The sequence below is a fragment of the Neopelma chrysocephalum genome, unplaced genomic scaffold (genome assembly GCF_003984885.1).
Source record: "Neopelma chrysocephalum unplaced genomic scaffold, ASM398488v2 Primary Assembly neopelma1_143, whole genome shotgun sequence".
Lineage (NCBI taxonomy): Eukaryota > Metazoa > Chordata > Aves > Passeriformes > Pipridae > Neopelma > Neopelma chrysocephalum.
Genome location: NW_020897805.1, coordinates 1,894,533 through 1,906,643, shown reverse-complemented (window position 1 = coordinate 1,906,643; position 12,111 = coordinate 1,894,533). Strand labels below are relative to the sequence as shown.

Below are 12,111 nucleotides of genomic sequence, written 5' to 3'. Positions count from 1 at the left end.
TAGTACAGTGCTAAAGGGCCAGGTAATGCTCCACACTACTAGCATCTAACCCTCACACTTCTCATTCTGCACGTTACACACGGGGACCCAGCCTGCTCACGAGACATCTGCTGTGCTAAGGCACATGGGTTTACGGAGTAAGGCTTACACTGAGTGGACAGGGGGCTTGAAAACATAGCAAAGAAAGTTCAGAAAGTTTAAAAGCAGGGGTAGCATTGGGAGTGAGGAAGACACAGAACCACCCTAGCCTTCATGAAGAGCACAGGAGGCAAGAGGCCTTGGAAGAAGCAGTACAATGAGTTCCTCTGTATGCAGCCTCCATACAGGCAAGTGATACCTATTCTAGTCCCTGCTGAGGGAGAGGGATGCATCAGGCAATGGACCAGTTCAGCTACCAGTACCCAAGGCCCCTTCTCCTCTGCACATGCACACATAGGCAGTACCTGCAAGGTAGGTAATGGCCTGGCAGCTTTGACAGGCAGGAAGACAAGCCACAGTTTACCTGCAAATAGGCCTGTTGGCACCTCTGCACCAGTTGGTGGAAGGCTGGGGTGCGCAGGTGGTTGTGCACATGGGCAGGGTTGAGCCTCTGTAGAGCTTCCATGATGATCTCCTGGAGCACAAAAGGGCTCAGCACCCCCTTGGCTGCACCAACGCAAAACTGATGCACGTAGTTTACACCTGCACAGGAAGGAGAAGTCAGAACAATAGTGTTAGAATGAGACACACACAAGAAATCACATACTCCCCAGCAAGAACTTGGATCTGGAGCACCTTCTTCTCAGTGTAATGCATCCTCTAGCTGGCTTGGGGGAGACAGGCTAGCACACTTACAGGGACAAGAGAATATTCTGATTTATCCATCAGGTCTGAGGAGAAATCAGGTACCACCTCAGTCACTGGTATTTCAAGGTTCACCTGTCTTTAAGGAGGATGTGAAAGAAAACTGATGTGACAAGGTAACTAGAGAGACACTGCACCTTCTCTGTTGTTTACTGCCTGCCCATCTAGGAAGTACCTAGATGCCCCAGCACTCAGGCCTTAAGGAGGCTGTAGACACCGCTTCCTACAGTGGAGCTTTGCCAGCAGGAGCAGCAGAAGCTGTGCCACCAGACAGGTTGTTTGTAAGGGTGGTTGGTTTTTTCAGTTCTTACTGCTTATGAAAGAACTAAAAAAATGAGCTGACAAAAAAGATCCAAGAGCAAAATGGAAGTAAAAACAAAAAAAAAAAAGAAAAAACCCCTAAACAATTGGTGGTTTGAGCACCTATTGCTATAAAAGGTTCTTTACAGAAGGTATAAATGTACATAAGGAATACCTACAATATAGTGGAAAGGAGAAGAAAGAATTACTGTTAAAGAAGAGAGACACGCTCTGAACCCTATCCAATCTCATGTACTTCATCCAATGCCTCAAAATTCAACAGCATGCCCACAGAACCCAGAAACTGGACAAATGGCTGGATGAAAGAACAGTAGGGATCTTCTGAAACACTCTCAGGAATGGGATCAACATCAGGCTCACCCAATCTTTGAAGTTTCGCTCCTTTGCGAGCTTTTTTCCACCATGGTCCAAATCCCAGCAAGTGAATTTCTGTGGAAGTACTGCTCTGAGCCTTACCTAACTTTGCAGCTAACCCAAGGAGCCATTTTACATCCTCTGTGTAGGGTGGGCTGCGGGAGAAGTTGTTGGGATGGTCGTTGTGAGCTCTTCGGCCAAGCATCTCCAGAGCCAGCATCCCTGTGAGAAAGGGGCAGCCACAGTCAAGCAGCACTTCTGCCCAGTAAGACTTAGTCCAGCATTTGACTCACTGCAACACAACCTGAAGGCCTACCCTCCAGCAACAGAAAATTCCATTGCTGCAAAGAGTCCGGACAGAAACGAAAGGCTCCTCTTGGAGCCTGCCAGCACAGAAACTATCCACAAGAACATCTGGATCTGCTGCTTCAGGCTGGGAAACCTGCACAGCCATCACCCCTAACTAGAGCTGCAATGAGACACTCCACAAGCACCTACCACAATGTCAAGCAGACAGCCCCAAAAGCTGCACCACAAGAGGTATCCTGAAACCAATGCTTTTGATCTAAATTTTGCAACTGAGAAGCTACCCAAACCAACCTGCTCTGCTGCAAAGACAACAGGCCAACACTGAGCTGCAGTATTGACAATCTGCAAACATTTCACCTATGTCATTACAGTTCTTCAGGCAAATCCTTCAATTTAAACAGTTCTCAAATACCAACACGTGCCGTGTCTTGATCTTCCAGACCTTCTTCCGTGCCTGTGCCTCTCTGTTATTCAGGCTATTAAATGCCCTTCATGGCTTCCCACTTACCACTGTGATCTTTTCAATGACAACTGCACCCCTTTCTAGCTAACAAGTACTTTCTGCTCTAGCTTTCAACAAAAAAAACTCAAGCAACCTTCAGACAGCTTTCCTTCCCTTTTCTTGCTGTTTTTCTTCCTTTGCTGGCTTTGCTCATCTTAGAGGCTCCCTTCTCCTTCCCCAAGTATCCACTGGGTTGGACCACAACTATGTACAAGTCATCATGGCTGGGCTTCGCGAACGAAGATTTGGGAAGGGCTCTACCCACGTTTCTTGCAAGCGCGTTGGTGGCTAAAAAGGCCAATACGAGAAAGGCAAGTCCGGTTGCAAAAGACACAGCAGAAAGACTCCTTAGGTGGTATATTCTGCAAGGCTCGATTCTTTCTGCATTGAATTTACTGAAATCTAAGCTCACTCACAAACCCCAAGAGTGATACCCTTGTAACAATGGCAGTTCAGGCACAGACTATCTCCTCATAACCACTATGACTGGGAAAGGAATGCTAACTACACACCCACACTTCACAAAATGTAAGTTCCCTCTGCGTCTCTCTTCAACAACCTAACTGGAAAGGCACAGGGGCACACCCCTCTGTGCCTCTGAAGATTCAGCTGGTATTAAACTAGAGGTGTGCCTTCACCATCCATGAGCAGCAGGAGCCAAATACCATTTTTTCATATAGTCACAACTTGCACAGTCACATCCTCAGAGCCCTATCCAGACTCCTTTATATACACCTGCTGAAAGGCAAGACTCTTCCCAGCTCTAACCCACTTAGCTTTCTCTTCTGCTCTGATGGTCCTGAAAAGCAATTGTTCAATCTTCTAATGCTTTACCTTAATTTTTAGCCTCCACATATGAACATCAACTTGCTTTTCCCATGACTCTAAGATGCCATCACTCCCAAGAGTAGCAAATTGCTAAATGACAGTGAAAACCTGCAGCCCTGCCCTGAACCCCTCTCAAGGAGGCTGTAGAAACCCACTTGGCCATCCTTACCAACTCGGTATGCGGAGTGGAGGTAGTGCAGACCCTGGGGGCTCACAGGCTGACTGTGCTGCTCATCCTCGGCAGGAAAACCCCCTGTAACAAGGGAGTTGGGCTGTGAGGACAGAGTTGTCAAGGAAGCCCCCTGAATCGCTGGGAACGTTGATCCTGCATGGACACTGCCTACTGAAGAGAGCAAAACAAGCAGCATTAGGACTCACCACCAGCCTAAAAGAAAGTTTACTTGGGACATCATCTCCTTCACGTGACCACCCCCTGCCAATGTAGTGTTCTGTTCCCCTAAACAGAACAATACAGCAACCGAAACCCACAGACTTAAAACTGAAATACCATGGGCCAGGAATATCTCTGTTTTGATTGCAAGCTGGGCCTGAAGGGGTCAGTTACATGTGTGTCCATCTCTTCTGCAGTATCTCACAAACATGCACAACATCTGTGTTTTACATGTAAATGCACGTGTTGACTCAAAGGTCCTTGCTATTATTAAATGAAATGTTTGGTTCTGCTTTCTTGTCCCAGGAAACAAGCATGTGTATGTCTACACCTGATGAGAAACTGCTGAGCAGGAGCAGTATTAAGTCACTCAAAGATCAAGTCCAACAATGCAAGGTTCTTCCACTTTTGCTGTAAGACAGCTGTCACTCCATTCAGGTACCATGCAGGAAGGGTGTTACTGGAGGCTGACCTCCAATCTATCCTTAGAAAGAACAGCCACTGCATATACTGGCAGCATGTATCAACAGTAATAACAGCAAGGAGACTTGAGAAGTTGTCGCCTTCAGACACTTAGCTAGTTTGAGCAAAATCAAGGGAAGTCACAGGTTTCAAGTGCAAATCCATTGCATTGTACCACCTAAACCTGTACTGACAGCAGTTAACACTGAGCCAGTAAGCTGTACTCTGACAACAGGCTCAAGTTTATCTAACTGTCCCTTCTCAAGAAAGGTACAGAGAGTAAAAATCAAGGTTTGCTTGAGAACTCCAGAGCAGACATGCCATTAGATGTGTGCATGTTGTTACCCTTACTTCACGGCTTCGTTGTGGTGCTACACCAACTTGAGCAATGCTCCAAGTTCCAATTTCTTTTTCCTCCGCGTTTACCAGTGAACGTTTGAATACCTGAGAACAATGTGCCTCTCAGGAAAGATCCATCTGACCTCCTCAACTAAGGAGACACACAGTGCCAAACAACCCACAAAGTGGGGCAAAATTCATGCTGCATTTGAATCCTGGCCAAGGAGAGTAACCCACAAGAATGAGCTGAACTGTTGCCAGAGCTCAAGTATCACCACATGACTGCATACTCCAGGAACAGTGAAACAGTATTCTAAGAACTGAAAACAGAAGTTTATGCAAGCCATAAACAATGGCAACTGGAAAGGGTGGGGTTATTTTTTCCTTTCATTATTTTAAGTGTTCTAGGATGAATTACCACTTTCTCGAAGGTTCATAACTCTTTGGAGGAGTACAGAAATGGTTTCTCACAATTAAGAGTCACAGAATCAGCTCAGAACTAAGGTTGTCAGCTGTTAGATCCTAAGGCCTTTAGGGTTACTCTATTTGCTTTTGTGGTGGCTTTTTGGCATCAAAATACAAGATAAAATAACTGAAAAGATTCTCCTGATACTCTGAATATGAAGGAAGCCACCACAGCTCTTAAGTGTTTTTCCACACACTAGTCCTCCAGCACCTGGTGAGTTGCAAAACACTGTACAAATAGGCAAACATTACAGCCTCTCTACTGAGGAGATAAAGACTGGGCCAGCCATGACCAACTGGTGCAAAACCCCATGGCAATGACAGCATGTCCACAATTCAGTCAACATCTGCTATTCCAATGCTACACACTACTTGATGGATCTTCACCACCACTGAACCCCTAACACAACACGAGAGCAATCATTCCCATTGCCATGACTCTGCCAAAACATCTGTCCTCTCTATACAAAGTTCCACATTTTGGGTACAGGCTGCCTCCAATCCGTCAGGCAGGAAAAGACATTTATTAGTGCTTCTGTAGCGGAAGTCTGCCTGCTCCCTGCTTCCTGCACTCTATCCACCTGACCCAAAGGAATCACAAGAGCCTACTCATGATCATCTGTGCTCACCTTGCCCAAAGAAGAGGTGGAATTAAGCTCTTATAAGTAAGAAGTCAGAAAGGCCAGGAGGGCTCCAAACATGCTTTAGACTAAAGGTCAAAACAGTCTTAAACTGGAAATTTAGCTAAACAGAAAGAAATCTCTGCTATCTGAATCAGGCCCCCTTATGAATCCCAGTACCCCTGAGCATGCACATCTTTAGAACAGGGTGGATTTGGCCAGCACTCTTCAGAGCAATAACCCTCGTTCCACCTGCAATCAGTGAGGAACAGGACTTAACTGGGGTACAGCCCCAAGGCAGCTAATAAACCTGTGCTACACGCAGCCCAGAGCTGTGACACTTACTCGCTACATTGGAAGACAGCGACAGTCCCGTCTCACTGTGATAGGGATGCACGGCAATCTGCGTCATGGATGGGACGGGCACACCAGGGAAGGACACTGCTGTAGCTGCCAGCGATGGTGTTGTTACAGAATAAGGGTACTGCGCTCCTATGAATGCTGGATGGACACCCTTAAACAGAAGGTAAGTAACAGTCATGTCTACTTTGCCTAAAAGTCTAGAAATTGTTAAAAACATGGTGTCCCCATGCAAACCCCAGAGCATGGAAAGTAGTCCAATCTGACAAGGGAAAGGAAGCACAGGAAGAACCTTGCACCACATGAGCATTACATCTGCTTGCTCCTCCTCCCATTAAAAATCCAATCAGTTTGCAGAAAACCACTCCAAGACCTTCAAAAATAGGCAAAGGTTAAAATAACCTTTATTTGGTTTTCCCTCTGTAGTCTCCATTTACCTGCAAGCTATCAAGAAAACAAGCTTTCTGTCCAGTGCCTTCTGAGAAACTATAGAGCAATAGAAATTAAAAACTACTGACATATTATATTTTATATTCTCTTGAGACTTTAAATGCAGCCACAGAAGGTTGCATATCTGAGCTGGGAGACCAAAGTAAGTACCACCAATTGGCAAGTAAGTGAGAGCAGAAGCTAGATCTCAAGTCATGGCAGGTCCGAGCCCCATGCTCTTCCCAGTCTGACTTATTCCCTCTGAAGCAGCCAATAAGGTCACAGTAAATGACCAGGGCACAGTCAAAACTCACCTGCGGGTACGCTGAGCCAGGGACTGGGAAGACAGCTGGGCGTGGCACGTGCTGGATAGTGTGTCCAATATACTGGGGATTACAGGGGATGTGAGTCTGAAGGGTGGTGTAAGGGTGGAGACCCTGCGTGTGTGTATGTGCCATTGCTGGCCCTGCCACCGTGTGCTGCTGGTACATGGTCGACCCCACAGAGATCACTGGCATGACTGTTGCTGCCGCAGTTACTGCAGCTGCCACTGTCACAGTGGTCGGCTCCGAGGTCACCCGGTTGTCCGTCAACCCACGTGCTGCTTCAGACGTGGCCCGTGCCCCGCTGGCACTGCAGCCAGTGGCACCTTCTCTCTGGGCTGGGGTCCCGCCAACAGTCTGTTCGTAAAGCCAGTACCACTGATGAGCTACTTCAAACAGGACTTCCGGGTACACACCACCTCCTTTGGCTGCCTCTTCTACTGCCATGCAGGCCTTTTCCAGCATCAGGTTGTCCTGGGAGCAGTGAAACAAAAGCAGAAGAATGTAAAACCAGAAACACAAGAAGGAAAAACTACAACAGGAGAAAAGTATAAGGCACTCTAAAATGACCAAACAGATGCTATTCTGCTGCTATGCAGCAGAATAACCAGTGTTATTCATGAAACATAAGAAATACACAGAACTGGGACTAAGGCTGTGCAGTAGTAAAGAGCCAACCCCACAAGTAACAGCAGCACATCCCTGATGCTAGAAATCAGCTGCACTAGCCAGCTGCCACATGATGCTCACCTGTTCCTTACACTGCACCAGAGCCCTCTGGATCTCATTTGGGTTCAGGGCATGGGCATGAGGCAGGCAGCTGAGCGCCAGTTCAGCAGCTGCCCGAACCATGTTGGAGTCTCTGGCCCGTGAAGCTCTGTCTGCCAATGATGCCACTTCCGGAGGAGTTAGATGTCCATCCCAACACTCGACCAAGATGTTCAAGGCGGCACTACCAATCTCCATGGCCTGCCCTAAGGGGAAGAGAGAAGACTCTCACACCACTGTACACCCAGCACAGTTACAGTCAGCTTTCCCTCAACAGCAGGTGCACTCCTCACTTCCTTCAGGAGCAGCAACAGAGCCCAGCTTCTTCCCTTAGGCTTCAAGCCAAATTTAGGCGCTTCCGCCCAAAACACATGACAGACAAGAGCCCTCAATAACCAAGTGGTGAGTGAGAATATGGTTTTCAAAGTTAAGCTTAAGATGTATTTGAAATAGTGAAAGGAATTTGCTACAGCTGATTTTAGTACCCACAAACCAGTCTGGACTGTCAGTCTATTTCCATCATGTCAGGAAAACATGAATTTTCAAGGGTGTGTCTTTCAGGCCCCTAGAAGTCATATAGATAGGTAGTACGTTTGGGTGCAAACAGAAGGAGGAGGAAAGTGAAACAAACACTGAACACAGCCAAAGAGCATATTCTGTCTCTTCAGCATATCCCTGAAGGAGAAGACCAGTCCCTGTGTGAGAAGTGGGCATTTTGCAGTACAAACACAAAGCAAGAGGTCACAAGAACCTTCCAGGCCAAAGCAAGCACCACTGTGTAAATCACTGGGGCTCAGCTCCTATTGCCAGCTGTGCGAGCTGCTTATGTGGCTGCTACAGCACATCAGCATCACCATTTTCAGCAATACGCTTGTCTCCCTGCCCCCCTTCCTGCCCAAAAGTAAGCTTCCCAGTAAAGTTTTGCTGTAACCTGTGATCCAAGAGACATGGGAGGAGTAAGTTCGAGAGAGCCAGTTGGGAGACACGAAGTTGTGCAGCCCTAGTGCATACAGCCCGATCTCAAAGGCGCAGAGGTGAAGGTTGCGGTGTGGTCCCTGGTGCCCACCGCTGGAGGAAGGGTGGGTGAAGATAGAGGTACTGCTGTTTCCACCTGCTTTGATAAGGACTGTCTTGGCCAATTCAAAGTAGAAGTGAGCAGCTGCCTCTGAGGGCTGGTTTGGGACATGAGGAGCATGGCTCTCCAGACGCCTCCCTTTATACCTAGAAGAAAGACAGAGGAATCTTTCAGACAACAAATACCCCAAGTTTGCTAGCTGGAGTGCAGAGTTCCTGTCTTTAGGGTCCAGAGGAAACAAAGCAAATTTTCCCAATAAAATACTTCCTGATGCACACATGCTAGCTCCCTGAGATCAGGCCTCGAGGTTGCCTCTGTGCATTGGTATTATTCGTTACCTGCCAACTTCCACGGTCTTTGCACGGGCTCCCCCACTGGCTCTCCTACTGCCACTGGAAGAGGAGGATCCCAGAGAATCACTTGAAGAACTGCTGATGCTGTCGCTGTCCTGTCCTCTGCCCCAGGATGTTGTTGCCCATCCCCCACGCAGGGGACGCCGACTGAGCGTTGGAGAACTGTCAGAGGTGGTTTCAGGAGCACTGCTGTCAATACTAGCCATGCCTACAACACCAGAACCAGCACAAATGTCACCAGGGTTGGTAAATGGAATGCAGGTAAGCAAAGCCCTAACCACATCACCTGCAGAACCAACTAAGATCAGTTGTGTAAAAGCCTTATGGCTGCCAGGCATTCACAGCAAATTAAGAGATTAAATTAAATCAGTTTGGCCACAGACATCAGTGTGATTTTGTACTTCTTGGATTAAAATTCAGAAGAGTCTAAGAACAATATATCTTTATTTCCCCCTTCACACCATTGCACCACCTCACTCCATCTGCCAAGCTTTGTGGCAGAGTGTAACAACAAGAAGTAAATACACATACAAAGTCAAGTTCCACGGATTGCATGAGTATGAAGAAAACTCTTCTGGTACATGCTGTGCAATCTTCACATCCTCAGCCCCTAACTTACACCCTTTTCAAGAGAAGTGTAAAGAGGCAGTAGCTTCTTTGAATTTGTTTCTGGATTCAGGAGCACAGTACTCCACTCCCAGAGTCCAGCAATCAATCAGCTCCAGGTGACTGATTGCTAATCCATCATGCATCTAATCCATCATGCAGAACATAACTGGTGCGAGAAAGGTATAGTAACCTGCCATATAGAAGGGGGTAGGAAATCTGTGGAGCAAATCTTATTTTTCCATGTCAAACCTCAGAGACAGTCAACTGCTTCTGTTGTACAGGAAAGGCTGACAAGTGGAATCACAGAATCATAAAATGGTTTGGTTTGGAAGGGATCTCAAACATCATCCAGTTCCAATCTCCCTGCTCTGGGCAGGGACACCTTCCACTAGACCCCCTCAAAGCCCCATCCAGCCTGGCCTTGAACACTCCTGGGATGGGCCATCCACTACTTCTCCAGGCACAACCTGTTCCAGAGCCTTCCTAATATCTGATTTAAATCTCTCCTCTTTCAGTTTGGAGCCATTACCTTTAGTCATAACACTACATGCCCTTGTAAAAAGTCCCTCTCCGGCTTTCTTGTGTGAAAGAAAGAACAAGGGGTAAACCCCAGCAGACCGCCTAGCAGAGCACCAGATGCTGTGGGAGCTAGTCCATTCCTACCTGTGTGTTTCTTCTTTTGCCTGACAGGTGAACCCCAGCATCTCCCATTGTATCCACCTCGGTTTCCAAGGGCCAGACGACTGGGGACCTTTCCTTCTTGTTTCAAAACAGTGGCCTCCGCAGCTGGCTCACAGGGGGACCTCTGAGAGCTTTCTGCATGAATAGGACAGTGACAAGGTAAATGTTATAATTTGTGTATGTATCTCTAAAATCAGTCACAGCCATTTAAAAGACATAAATATCAAAAGATGCAGGATTTTCATAAAATAAATGGTATTTATGAGCAGGATTATTTCAGTTTTCTTTCAGTATTAAGCACATCATCTGACACCAGGCCAGAACATTTAACTCAAGATTTGGAAAATATGCTGCAACTATGGAAAATTTTATTATTATTGCTGTCATCCTCAGCTAGTATCCATCTCTTTGGAAATAGTTAATAGAGCACTTACATCCCACCAAATGCTGCTGTATGTGATGTCTGCCACCAACATGGAAGCACAGCTTGAAACAAACCACATTGTGCTGGTTCTGGCTAGAGTAGAGTTAATTCTCCTCAGAGCAGCTAGTATTGGGCTGTGTTTTGAATCTGTGCTGGAAGCAGTGTTGATAATTCAGGCATGTTTTAGTTATTGCTGAGCTTACACGAAGTCTGGGCCTTTTCTGCTCCTCATACCACCCCACCAGTGAGTGGGCTTGGGATACAGAAAAGTTGGGAGACAACACAGCTGTGACAGCTGACCTTGACTGACCAAAGGGACATTCCATATTATATGATGCCGTGCTCAGCATATAAAGCTGGGGGAAGAAGAAAAAGGGGGGGAATTCGGAGTTATAGCATTCATCTTCCCAAGTAACCATTAAGAGTGATGGAGCCTTGCTTTGCTGGGGATGACTGAACACGTGTCTGCTCATGGGAAGCAATGAATTAATTCCTTGCTTTGCTTTATTTGTGTGCACAGTTTTTGCTTTGCCTATACAAATGTCTTTATCTCAACCCATGAGTTCTCTCACTTTTATTCTTCCAGTTCACTCCTCCATCCTATCCAGGGGTGAGTAAGCAAACAGCTGCATGGTGCTTGGTTAAACCAAGCTGGTTGGGGTTAAACCACACACATGTATCTCTAATGACCTTCAGTAATCTTACTTATCTATCTTGCATGAAGGCACCTGACTCAGTGTATAACTTTTTGAAATCCTGCACTTCTGTGATACAAATCTAAAAGACAGAGGCACAGTAGATTTATGTTAACTGGTTATACAACTATCTCAAGATAGGACAACCTGAAAACCAGCTTGAATTTCTATACAACAAGAATGTGCATAGAAATGGATAGAGCCAAACAGATAATGGCAGAGTGACATTCTAGTAACCATCACGGAGCCAGATGGTAATATAATCACTCTGACTACTTCACTGTGCTACAACAGAAAGGTTTTAGCATAGCCCTTACAAAGCACTTCTTACCCTGTGCACTCTTCTCCACGAAGTTCTCAGGACTGCTCTGGACTGCAGTGCTTACAGCAGCTTGCTGAGTGACAGAAGTCCCTGGAAGCTGCTGGATAGCTGCAGTGGACTGGGCAGCATGTTTGGAAGGAGATTTTTGATTTGCAACTGTAGGCTTGCTGGATGAGTAGAAGGAACTCAGCGTCTGTGGTTTGTGAGTTTGACTCTCTCTGTCCAGGAGTTTGTCTAAAATCTTTAACAAGGGAAAAACCAAAGGCACTCAGTAGAAGGGTAAGAGGAAAAGTACCAAATCAACTTTCTGGTGGACAATAAATTCCATTTGTTGGAGGAAAAAACCAAAAACGCTTATTCTCTAGAAAGCAGGCATCACCTTCCTGTACCGAGGATCAGCAATGCACAGTTGAGAGCCATGGGATCTGCATTACGTGAGGAAGCAAACATTCATTCGTACTCAGTAATATCTCCATTTTCTCTTGAAACAACCACTGGCTTTACTTGAAAAGTACCTAAAACTCACAAAGTAATTCTGGTACATCAGGGATGGAATGGAGCACTCTAAATTTAGTTCTGCCAGTCATCAGATGCTCTTGTTTAAATCACAAAAATTCTGTGCTTACCATTCAGAAAAT

The 12,111-nt window shown here is 46.3% G+C and overlaps 1 protein-coding gene across 3 annotated transcripts in view; it reads right to left on the bottom strand.

The window, feature by feature from the left end:
• Positions 1–12,111, bottom strand: part of ZSWIM8 (zinc finger SWIM-type containing 8) — a 59,702-nt gene that overhangs the window by 1,312 nt on the left and 46,279 nt on the right. Inside the window, exons 16-25 of one of the 3 annotated variants that reach the window (XM_027699975.1) lie at positions 11,483–11,714; positions 10,015–10,167; positions 8,728–8,950; positions 8,246–8,535; positions 7,297–7,520; positions 6,538–7,020; positions 5,780–5,948; positions 3,327–3,410; positions 1,621–1,740; positions 503–681 (exon numbers count right to left, since the gene is read on the bottom strand). In XM_027699975.1, the coding sequence (XP_027555776.1) occupies positions 503–681; positions 1,621–1,740; positions 3,327–3,410; positions 5,780–5,948; positions 6,538–7,020; positions 7,297–7,520; positions 8,246–8,535; positions 8,728–8,950; positions 10,015–10,167; positions 11,483–11,714 (2,157 nt within the window). Of the gene's footprint in view, positions 1–502; positions 682–1,620; positions 1,741–3,326; positions 3,501–5,779; positions 5,949–6,537; positions 7,021–7,296; positions 7,521–8,245; positions 8,536–8,727; positions 8,951–10,014; positions 10,168–11,482; positions 11,715–12,111 lie in introns of all 3 variants that reach the window. The other 2 variants (XM_027699974.1, XM_027699976.1) reach the window with 2 other exon arrangements.